At 40.9% G+C, this 12690-nt stretch overlaps 1 protein-coding gene across 6 annotated transcripts in view; it reads left to right on the plus strand.

Annotated features, from left to right (window-relative positions):
* The window catches only part of pcbp4 (poly(rC) binding protein 4), a 204145-nt gene that overhangs the window by 149192 nt on the left and 42263 nt on the right, over positions 1-12690 (plus strand). For 5 of the 6 annotated variants that reach the window (XM_085160424.1, XM_085160425.1, XM_085160426.1 and 2 more), the window contains 2 exons: positions 3500-3574; positions 11817-11888. In XM_085160424.1, the coding sequence (XP_085016550.1) occupies positions 3500-3574; positions 11817-11888 (147 nt within the window). The remainder of the gene's footprint in view (positions 1-3499; positions 3575-11816; positions 11889-12690) is intronic. The other variant, XM_085160428.1, reaches the window with a different exon arrangement.

Consider the following 12690-nt stretch of genomic DNA (forward strand, 5'->3'; position numbering starts at 1 on the left):
CGATTTCCACAGATTACCTTCTTGTATCTGCCCTACTATTACCATAAAAACTATAAGAGAAAGCATTTCTAAAATGCACACATAAATGGAAAATATAAAGGCTGAAGTAAATATGAATTATCAACAGGGCCCGGGATGTGAGAAATCCCAGTCTCTGGGGTCCACCGGTCACCCCACCTACCTCTGTGCAAACTGTGAATGAGTGTGAGGGGGAATCCTCTTCTGCAAAACCAAATGTTTTGCCGAATATGTGAAAACTTGTTTCATTTGATTACGTATTCATATTTAAATTGAGCTCAGACAGGTCATCATTAAGAATCTCATCAGCTAAAACAATTAGCCCAGACTCTCTGGGTGTATCCTACAACCAGAACTTAATGAGCTGCAGTGGATCGCAGCATGATGAATATGACATTAGTAGAGTGCCTGTGTAATAAAAGCGCTCAGCATGCAGCAGGAAAAGCCGTGATTCCCTCATTTCAACCGCATCAGCAATTCAGACAAACACAACAATCCAGCAGCACAGCAAGTTTAAATAAGAGGCGCTTGGCTTTTATGATGTTGTGCAGCAATAATGAAATAAACTCATGTTGCTGCTTAATGTCCCTTTGATGTCTCCCTGTTGCACCAAACACACAATAAGATAAAAATGGATGAAACATTAGCCGACACTTGATGATCAGTCACTCAGAGAATGTACTGTACAGGCTTAATAGGCTTAATATCCCAAATTAAATATAAAGCACGGTTGTTTCCCAGCCTCTGAAGTATTGAAGCCCTTCTGCTTCTATAAAAAATGATAGTTTTCAGCAGCAAAACTTATCACATATTAAATGATGAGCTTTATGCATTTAAAGATCTCATAGTCTTTTTAACTAAATCCTTCCAAGTTGGAAAAACATAAAAGCATATCTGTAATGTTAGAGGTTCTGCTGTTCTCCTGCAGCCAGTACTGCCATCCACCATTTTTTGGGTGACCACGGTTGGTGCAACTATCAGCAATCAATCAATTTAGTGCCCTTAATATATAACCACTGATGGTTTTTGCAGTCCAAAGGTGTTTGTTGTCATATTTTTAGCCACTAGCATTTTAGCATTTACTCATTTAGGTGTAAGGTGTCCTGTGCCTGCAGGTCTCAGCAGACTAGATTATGGCATCAGTGAAGTGGACCTACCACTCCTATGTCGTCACTACTGTTAATGTGTATGTCCAAAAACAAAAAATCCCCCACTGCAAGTTCAGGTCCTCAGCCAGAGGCCTGGGAGCTTGAGGGTCCTGCGCTCTACTGGACAGAGATCTCGGATTTTGTTCCTGGGATCTGCGGGAGTGACTCCCCTCGCTTTGGGGTCGCTGCACCGAGTGCTGCGATTACAACGGGTACCTTCACCCTCCGCATCTTCTTGAGCTGCTCTTTCAGCCATTGGTACTTCCCAGGTTTCTCATGTTCCTTCTTCTTGATGTTGCTATCACTCGGTATCGCTACATCTATCACTACGAGTCTCTTCCTCTGCTGCACTACACTACAGTTCGTCTTGTGATTGGAAGGTTGCTGAGCTCCGGCTCGTGCAGTCTTGGTCATTGTGTCCTTGGGCAAGACACTTCACCTACCGCCTACTGGTGTTGGCCAGAGGGGCCGATGGCGCAATATGGCAGCCTCGCTTCTGTCAGTCTGCCCCAGGGCAGCTGTGGCTACAACTGTAGCTGCCTCCACCAGTGTGTGAATGTGAGAGTGAATGAATAGTGGAATTGTAAAGCGCTTTGAGGGTCTTGAAAAGCGCTATATAAGTGCCATCCATTATTATTATTAATTATATCATCAGTTATATCGTTATCGCAAATTTTCACTGCTCTAGTGGCAGTAGGGATTGTCCAGATGTCACATCTTCTAGTAGACGTTCAGAGGATGCTTCACGTAGTCTTCGTAATCGGCCAGGAGGATCCAGGGTAGAGCTGTTATCCATTATCTCAGGTCAGCCGCTCTCGCACTCAAGGCCTTCAACGCACCGGTTGTTCTTGGGGTTTGGTGCCCAGTCTCAGAGGGTAGGGTTGATGATATCTCCCACCTCAAAAGTCAAGGAAACCACAGGACACATCCAAAAATGGTAAAATGTTGCCTTGGTGGTTAAAATTTAAACAGGGTAATGACAAAAAGTACCTTTAACCCATATCGCAAGCTCATCCCTAAACTAACCAAGTAGTTTTTAGTGTTAAACCCAATCTATTAAACACAAGCGCCTCAATGGGAAGTCAGATTTGTAAGTTATTATTCCAACACCCGCCTTCCAATGTTTCAACACTGATTTCATACTAAAGATATAAAGCAGCTGGTTTTGCCCTCGCATAACAGTGAGACGCACATGGTGTCTGAAAAAATGGTAAGAACACATCTCAGCACTACAATTAACTTTCTATTGACGTTGTTTTCACAGATGCCAGCCAGTGTTGGGGAGTAACGGAATACATGTACCAGCATTACGTATTTAAAATACAAAATATGAGTAACTGTATTCTGTTACAGTTACCGTTTAAAAAGGTGGTATTCAGAATACAGTTACTTTGTTGAAATAAATGGATTACACGGCGGTATTTTCCCGTTTTATATGTTCGGCTATGTCCTCTCTATTTTTGGTGATTCCACGCCGGTGGAAACCCTAACAAAACACACATTAAGAGGCTCTGATGTCTGTATCTCAATCTCGCGGCCCATGTCACCCCTATTTGTGCCCCGAATAGTGACGTGAAGAAATATTTTTAAAAATTATTATTCAAAAAATGATTTAATATGAAGGCAATAGGCAGAGTGTTACAGGCATAGCCCTAAAGAAAGTACGAGCTGTCACCGAGCAGAAACGGGAGCTGGAAGCATGTAAATATAATAATAACCACTGCAGCCAAGAAGAGAGCCTGACGAGCCCAGCTGTAAGTAAGCTATTAAGACTCGACTGTACACCATGTTCGTGTTTTCCTCCGAACCAATAAGTCCCGTTGGAGCAGCCTTTCAACGCCTCTCTCTGTCTCTCGCTAGCAAACCTGACCCAGACAACAAAGTAAAGCTAGTTTTCAGCTATGAGCCCGACACGAACCCGACGTATTAGCCAGAGGTCCCTTTACTACGGTTTGGAGCCGCGGACCTGTTTTATATACGAGATCACTGCAAAAAGTGCAGCCTTACCTAATGTCTACCTACTGTTACTCATTTATATTATGATTTAAACATCTGGTTGGTGTTGGTGTGGAGAGTAACCTTCAGTAACAGTAATAAATCACACAGCAATAGTTCATTCATGTAGTTGTAAAAAGCATGATAATATAAAAAGTAAATATATAAAGTAATCCAAAGTATTCAGAATATTCATCATATAATCTGTAGTGGAAAACATTTTAGAGGTAACCTTCCCAACACTGATGCCAACACATAATTGGACCACCACCACCTTAACATTCTTCATATGTTTGTGCCTATAACCTCACCCCTGACTGTCTTTTCTTTATCTGTAGTCTCCACCAAAAGGAGCGACTATTCCATACCGACCCAGCCCGACTCCGGGAACTGTACTGCTGGCAGGAAACCAGGTAAGCTGTTGGAGAATGATGATAATTAACATCCTGCTGGAAATCACGTACCACTGTAAAGGTCCTTCAGATGAACCGTAACGGGGAGCAAAACATAAAATATGCAAGACGGCAGGAAAATGATAGATGGAGCAGACAGAACAAAATAATGCAGGTATCCAGTGATGAAAGTAGTAGGAGAGTGGCAGAATAAAGGAAATGATTAATGAAGGCAGAACAAACAGATTTATAGACAGAGGAAAATCAGGTAACAGAAGGAAGCATGAAAGGAGGAGAGGCAGAGATGTTGGTGAGGGAGGCACGGGCGGACGGATTAATGGGTCAGATAGACGCGAAGATGAAGGGGATTTAGGGAGGTATGAAGAAGTGATGGATGTATGGGAGTACTGAGGAAGAGATGGAGGAGTGGACGGATGAGTGAGTCGATACATAATTTATTATTCAAGAATATGCTTTGGTTTGCAATTTCAGTGTCAGACAGAATACCCACATGGTCGCTTACCCTCTTCTGTTTTTTCCATGCACAGACACAGTCATGTTTCCATCTTTTCAGAGGAGATCAAACTGTCTTACTTTAATTTCCTGGATGTAGAGTAAACTTAATCTAGAACAGCAATTTCCTTCAAATGGCTCCACAGGCAACTTTTGGTCCTCACAAAACCTGAGGTCCCCGCAAGTCATTAAATAGATTTATGTCCCCACAACATCAGTAATACAAGTATGGATGTGTACACACACACACAGTCCACTTGCTAAGTTGTAGGGTGTAGGCGGCTCCGGTCACACCAGTTCAGTATGATAAAATGATGCTTTCTTATGACGACTCACAATTCTTAAGTATTCACTAGAGAAAACATTTTTCGCTGCTGGAGAGGAAACCTTGGTTTGTCTGTGTTTCGGTGGACACTGAATTTGTTGGATTGGAAAGTTTTTACCAAATTCTGCTATATATGATTTTTATTTCCAGACCAGATTGTTATCTCTTCCAGGGAAGTCATGTGATCATCCATTTGATAGCATCCTTGAAAGGCTGGGGACGGATTTGAACAAATATGGGGACTGGTTGAACTTGATTCACTTTTAGATACAATCTGATTCTATAACCAGGAATTTTTGAAAAACGTTTTTTGTTCCAAAATAGGGCAAAACTTTGCATTGTGTAAGATCAGATGGACATCTATCAGGTCATTGGTGACCCATCTAGGGCTATGATTAAGATATTGTTTGTTTGTAGCTGAACTTTTCCTTGTTTGAAACACCTCGTAATGGAAAACACTGGTGTCAAATATATTTGAGTTCAACTTAAAACTATCTTGTAGTTTCTATAAATTTGCCTTAGACATGTTTGGGCTGGTGAATATTACAAGATCAGTGATCTCAAAATTAACTTTTCCTTCAAAGGTCTTAATATTTTTTACAAAATGTGCACAAAACACTTTATTTTGTTGTGACATCTTTTATTCAGGTAAGAAAAACAAGGTCACACAAATAGGATGCAATCTGCAATCGATGTAGAAAACCTGAGAAATGAAATTAGATGTTTGTCTGCAGACTCTTCTGACGGACCCGAAGGTAATCAGTGGGAAGCCACCTCGTAGTTAAAACAAAACAATGGATTTGCTGTCTTAATATAATTTAAAGTAAAGATATAATAAGAAATGATGCTTTTTGCCTTCTGACCACTTATTCTGCCAAGATGCTCTTCAGGCTGCAGGGATTGATCGTCAGTATAATCACATCAAGTCCCATTTCTGACGATTACACTGTGGATCTTCAGATTAAACCAATAACTCATTTTAATAGATCACCATGTGGAACTGATTTAGGTAATTGTATCATGGTGTTAGAGGATTATAGTCAGGGTTGGAAATAAAATCTAGATTATTTACAGCCTAATAATGTTTCTAAACAAAAACAGTGTATTTTACTTGTTTGCATTTGCAGAGTTTACAAATGAAACTAAAATAAATGCTCAGGATGCTGAGCGCCATAAACCCCGACCTAAACGTTCCTGCGTTTACAGAAAGTATTAATCGACAGAGAAAAACATGTTCTGGGTAGAAGTGGTTCGACGTTTAGCCCAAGGCGGCTCCAGTGTAAACACAGGTAGAGGATTTTATATCTTTCTAAGTTTCTTAGTCCTGGGGAAAGTCCCTGCAGTGAAATGACAGCTAGAAGCACGAGAAGCTTTGTGCCTCTGCTAGCTTAAGTCTGGGAGTCTCTTGGCCCTTTGTGAGTCACTAGAAACACATTTATGGCCCTTTGTGAGTCACTGTGTTACGGCTGTGCTACAGAATCTCTCTGTGTGTTTCTTTAAGCGTAACCCCAGAGATTCCAGCGTACTGCAGTCACATCCTTCCTGTTTAACCCGTTGACCTTGTAAAGTTGTTCTTGTTGAGCTTGGATTACACCACTGTTATTGACTCTTATCAACAAGGCACAAACTGGAAATGTGGTCGTCCAGATTTCTAAAGAAACTGAAGCTACAGAAACAAAAGCAGCATTTTCGTTCCTCAGAATCATCCAGATTCTGCTACATTTAATTTTTCATCAAACCCAACACACCAGAGGAAGACAAAGAAGATGCTGAGTCGGGGCTAAAAGCTCACAGGTCAGGCGCTGGTGACAACAAACATGCAGCCTTCCTGTGTGCTGATAGGTTGATTTGGCTTAGTGACAAAAAACAGCTTCATGGTTTGTAGCATTTGGTAAAGAAATGATTTATGAATATAAAACAAAGACTTCACGATAAGCGACGTGATTGTTAAAACTGAAACAGCCTCAGAATTGCGAGCAAGATCATTTTGTTGTGTAATTTGTGTATTTTAGTAAGATAAGAGATAAGATAAGATAAAACTTTATTAATCCCTCGGGTGGGTTCCTCTGGGAAATTCGGTTTCCAAAAAAGCACCGACAGAAGTTACAGAGTTACAGAATATTATATATAGGGATGCAACGATACCAATTTTTTCAAACCGATACGATACCGATACTTGGATCTGAGTACTTGCCGATACCGAGTACAAAAAACGATACTTCTACCACACACACACACACACACAAATGCAATGAATTGGAAGACAGGTTTTATTTTATTCTCTGCCGATAAAAAATTAAATCTTAATAAAAATGACCACAAAAAAATTTCAAGTGAAAAAGCAGCACTTCTGTTAAATGATTGCAGAGTCTCCACATTGTAATTTTACAAAATATCACTGAACTATTGGCACTGTCTCGAGCTTTCAGAATAATAAATAAACACTTCTGTTTGGAATAAAATAAATACAAATTAGGTCTGCGAATAAATTAAACTTTTAAATTATTGCAGAGTGTCCATATTGTAAACAAACAAACAAAATAATTATTATTAAATAAATAATAAAATATAAAAAAATTATAAAATAAATAATAAATAAAATAATAATTGGCCCCCTAGTGGCCAATCTAAAAAACTACAACAGAAATGACAAGCCACCCTCTGATTAATGAAATAAGTTAGTATCGGTTCATGGTATCGGTTAACTTTTACGAGTATGAGTACACACACATTTTACAGTATCGGCCCGATACCTGATACCAGTATCGGTATCGGTGCATCCCTAATTATATATATATATATATATACACATATATAAATACAGAGACATATATAAATAAAATATACAAAGGGGATAAATAGAATAAATAGGAATAAAAATAAAAGTGAAATTGCACATTTCAAGTATTGAGGTCTATTGCACCATTGACTATTAACAGAAGTATTGCACAGTGAAGTGAAGAGGCACTACAGCTTAGTTGTTCCCCCCTCCTTTGTCCTCCCTCTCCCCTCCAGAGAGGAGTTAAACAGTCTAGTACAGCGGTCTCCAACCTTTTTTGCGCCACGAACCGGTTTATGCCCGAAAATATTTTCATGGACCGGCCTTTAAGGTGTCGCGGATAAATACAACAAAATAAAACTAGTACCGGTACTGAAAAAAAGAAAATTCATTCATAACACACGTGAAAAGACCCAGGAAAACCAAGTAAACGATAAAACGATAACAAAATAACACTGAAAACCGATAAAAACCCTGAAAACTATACATTTCACACCTGAGCCTCAACTCTCGCGGCCCGGTACCAAACGACTCATGGACCGGTCCGAGGCCCGGGGGTTGGGGACCGCTGCTTTAGTAGATATTCTGCTTTCAGCACTGAGTATGCTGCTCTCATGCTTGCATACTTTAAGCTCCACAGAAATAATAAGTACACTGATATGATTGAAGACTAAATGTGGATATTAACTGTTATGAGCCTGATATTTGTCACCCTGGTGTTGTTTTTGTAAACCAGAGAACTGAACTGAATGAAAGCTGAATGATCCAAATATTCTGACCTCGTTTGCCCCCAATTAGCACTTTCTGCTCAAGCGTAACGAAACCAAAGCAGAAAAATCCTGCAACGATTTCTCCCTGTAGGGTTTTCAAAGTACCTTGAATTCTGAAAAGTTTTCAGAGACAAAAACTCTGATGCTTAATTGGTTGCAGAAATCTCGCTGTGTGCGCTCAGGCTCGACGGTGCATCGGAGCTTAGCGGCGCGCAGGTTGTCATTTGGTCAGTCCGAGACGTGCATCATTTTTTTCCCTAAGAGAGTGGCACAACTGAGATCTGTCTGTGCTTGGTCACACATCACTGGACTGCAGCACAGATTGTTTGGAGATTGACTTGGACGTCTCTGCGTAGTTGTCTGGGGCGTTTGGTTATTTGTGGATGAACTCTGAGGCGCTGCTGCAGTCGGCGGTGGGACAGTTTGTATTTCATCAACTCGAAACCCTAAAATCTCATGTAAAGTAAAATCAATGCTGAGGAAGATTCAATAAAACAAGGTCCTTTATAACTTTAGTGCATCACAGTTTTCCACCAGCGCTTTAGTTTAAGTGACAGACAGAAATCAGTCGTTGTGTTTGCTTGTTATTCTGCACAGCTGCATATTTGAACAAAAGCTCAAGCTGAAACTTTTTGGTGATTTAATGAGAACTTCAGCAGCTGCAACGAGGCAATAATGAGTTATGTTAGGTCACACAAGGAACAAGAATAGACCTCACGTCCAGACGGAGTCTAAAGAAACCCTTTCATGTCCTCAGTTTGATGTTTGGGGAAAGCTCGTTTACTATAAGCCAAGATCAGTGAGATTACTACCAGTGAGTCTCGTGGCAGGTTGCAAACTTTAGACACAATTATGACAGGATCTTAGGCTACGTTCACTCTGCAGGTCTTGATGCTCAATTCAGATTTTTTGATCAAATCCGATTTTTTCTGTCTGCTCGTTCACACTACAAATAAAATGCGACAGCAAACGCGCTCTAGTGTGACGCTCAAAGCGGCCGCATGCGCAAAAGAAGACGTCACACACAACGCGCTCTGTTTAGACCCAGAGCAACAGTATTGTTTGACTGATGGCCCTTAATGTAAAGACTTCGAACTTCACGTTTCCCAATTTTTGCTTTAAGTTATTTTGTTATTGACATAATAATGTAAATAACCTAATAATGATCCTTATATCTGTTTTAGAGGAGCGCTGCTTCAAAGGATAGTTGCAGATTTCTGTCAGAATCTGCAGATTATACAGAACAAATAAAATGTTCACGTTTCTCCAACGTTGTCTTCCCAACAGTTTCACCGGATGTCCAGGAAGCGTTCGCGATGTCTTCTCCGGAGCTGATAATTAGCGTCTGTCTTGTGTCAGTGACGTAAAAGACGGATTTAATGCGACATGACCATCAAACAGCAGCTTTCTAAAACATTGGATATGTATCGGATTCAGCACCACATATGAAAGTGACCCAGATCGGATTTGAAAATATCAGATTTGTGCCGTTCACACTGTCACACCATGATCGGATATGGGTCGCAGAGGGTCAAAAAAGTCGGATTTAATGCGCTTTCGCCTGCAGTGTGAACGTAGCCTAAGATTAGCTTGTCGGACCTCCGGTCACAACATTACGTTCATTCAGTTTTATTTTTTATACCTGCAAAGACAAAAGCGATGGAAGCCCAACAAGGTAACAGTAGAGAGGAAAAACATCCCTTTTCACAAGAAATGAATAATAAAAACATTGAGACAGAGACGGTTCATTTACCAGGTGATTAAATTAGATGGAAAATCAAGATTAGTTGTACAAAACATTTGAGAATAATGGAATCAAATCATTTTACAAATACTCCATTAATCACAGCCTTCAATAACCAAACACGTTTAAAAGTGTGGAGCTGTGAGTAACTTCAGACTGCAGCGTTTTTGGTTGTTTTGTACACATGCGTGTGCAGGACGCGTCAACGCTTCAGTACATGCCACTTTATTTCACTACAGTCTACATGACATTAGTACTGCACAACCATCTGCTTCACTTTCCACCTCATTTACAACAGAAAGAGGCTGGGGCGCTGTGTAAGAGCCAAGAACCAATCATTAGCTGGCGTGAAATATTAATATTTTAAACAAATGTGCTGCAGAGCAGAGGAGTAACATTTAAACGTCTAGTTGGGCGATCGCACACGTCACTAAAGCGTGACGTCGCTGTTCCGTTTCATGCGTTGCTTCTCTTGTTTTCAGCGTCGCCACCTTGAGCCGGCCGTTGGTGTGGGGGGAGGGGGGGCTATAAAAACAAGACTGATGCAAATTTCTGCACTCAAATTGCTTCTCTGTGATTTGTCGTTTACACAAAGATGTCTTTGTACATCATTTATGCCTCTTGCACTTTGAATTTTCCTGTGTGTGGAAAAGACAAACAGACTTTCTTTACTAATAACTAAAACAAGTCGTTTCAGTGCATCTCCAGGCAGTTTGGCCTTTGGAGACTGTCTCAGCGGCCCGACAGCATCGGCACACCTTTGGCGTCACGCTGGCGTCACGCTAGGGGTGGGGAAAAAATGGATACTGTGTAGCATGGTGATATTTTGTTTGCTAATAATGTATGGATACAGGGACAGCAGAAATCGATACTTTGTTACAAAAAAGGTTTTTGTGCTCTGACTTCAGAGCATGTTGATCCTTTTTCTGAGCAAGAATCCTGACATTCCTTCACTGTCCAAATGTGTTTAACTTGTTTATGGCAGCAATAAACATGACAGTTTACTTATTTTAATTTAAGACATGTTTTATTTTAATTAAGTTTAAAACTTTTTTATTTAATGTAAAATTATATTTTGTTTTAATTTACTTTCAAATTCTTCAGTTGCTGAAGGGGCTGCATAGTTTTCATAAACTGCATAGTTCAGAATAGCTATAATTGTACCAGATGGTTGATTCAGTTAAGTTGGACTAGACTGTAATACAAACCGTTCAGTTTGTCAACAATCAAACTGAAATGAGAGAAAGACTGAGTGTGAGACTTTGATATTAGATAAAATGAATATTGATAAAGTTTACCTTTATGTACAGAATCTGAATATCGCAAAATATTTTTAAACATTGCAATAATATCGTATCGTGCGTTAAGTATTGTGATAATATCGTATCGTGGGATGTATGGTGATTCCCACCTCTACGTCACGCTGCCTTCACGCTGCCGTGTGGCAGTTTTCCTTCAAAGAATGATAAAGTATTTATTCTGCTCCACTTCATCTTCTCATCGAGCAGTAAATGGGAAACTAAATGAACTCTTGATCGTTTATTACTGATTTCTGCTTCTCGTTGCAGAATCACATGGAAAACCTGTTTTTGTTACTTGTTCTGTGCGTCTGGTCTTTCCTGTCTTTACCTTTGCTTTTCAAAATGTCTTACAAATAAATACACAATGACTCTGAGCTCTTGCAGCAGCAGAGGAAACACTTATGTAATCAGCTGAGTAACACTGCTCTTCTTCACACGATGAAGAAAATCTTCTAGTTGTTTTTAAGGACACTCGGCCACATTTTTCTTATTAAATTAACACAATTATTGCTGCTTTTACAGTTAGTGAGACATTGTTGGTATAACGCTTTCATAAGTAATAATAATTGTTTCTTTATATGGTAAAAGCTGGGATCAGTTTCAGTTCCTTTAATAGTCTCATGAGGTGCATTACTTTAATTTCTGGGGAGATTTGAACCAGCTTGACATTAGTTAGTGTGTAACAGTGTCCACGCTGCATGCCTCACACAGGTTTAGCTGTACGTCGAACAGCTGTGGCGATGAAGGATCGACCACGATGTTCATGTGTGATCAGTTCTGAGCTCTAACCGTGGCGTTGACTCTGCTTGTGTCTCTCTGTGCCGGCTGAAGGTGTTCGAGGCTTCAGACTTTGGCTCTCACCCCCTGTTCTCAGTGGCACAGGGAGGAGTGGACCTGCAGCAAGTGAGTATGGCCGCCTGGGGGCAAGGGTCGAGGGTCAAAGGTCACTGCATCACTGCCTTTGTTTCCATCTACCAACGAGCTGCTTCGACTGGAAGCTGGGTTGGAACGATGGAAACGTTTAGAGCTGCAGTCAGCTGCTCCAGACTGAAATGTGTTCACTATACGCTGTAATGAGAAGCCCTGCAAACATTTGTAAAAGTTTAATGATTTCATTTTGCGAGTTCAAATATATACACTGCTCAAAAGATTAGAGAACACACTGAAAACACATCTATCAGCACTGATATGGACTCAGCGTTAGGAAATCAAAGAGATGATGCATCAGGTTAGTCACTGCAGCAACTCGAAACGCTACTCAGCAGTTTGTGCACGTGCTTGTCTTGTATGCTTGTCTGAAAATGGCGGCGCACGCTCCTAATACGATGAACGGTGTCCTGGGGGAGGTCCTCCTAGATCAGGACAGTCTGAGGGGCAACCTGGTGACGTCCAAGAGGATTTAGATTTAGATCAGATGAGCCTGAGGGCCATCGGTGGCATCGATTCCTTCATCCTCCAGGAACTGCCTGCACATGCTCACCACATGTCGTACACCAGGAGGAACCCAGGACACACTGCACCAGCGCCATACCTGATGGCAGTCAGGGTGCTGCTGCCTGGCCTGTACAGGCCTGTGCGTCCATCCATGACCATCGCTGATCCACCACCAAACACTCACGCTGAACGATCTTACAGACATCATAACGTTCTCCATGAGAGCGTCCCACGTCTGTCACATGTGCTCAGGGTGAACCCAGGACATCTG

The sequence above is a fragment of the Neolamprologus multifasciatus genome, chromosome 5, assembly GCF_963576455.1.
Source record: "Neolamprologus multifasciatus chromosome 5, fNeoMul1.2, whole genome shotgun sequence".
Lineage (NCBI taxonomy): Eukaryota > Metazoa > Chordata > Actinopteri > Cichliformes > Cichlidae > Neolamprologus > Neolamprologus multifasciatus.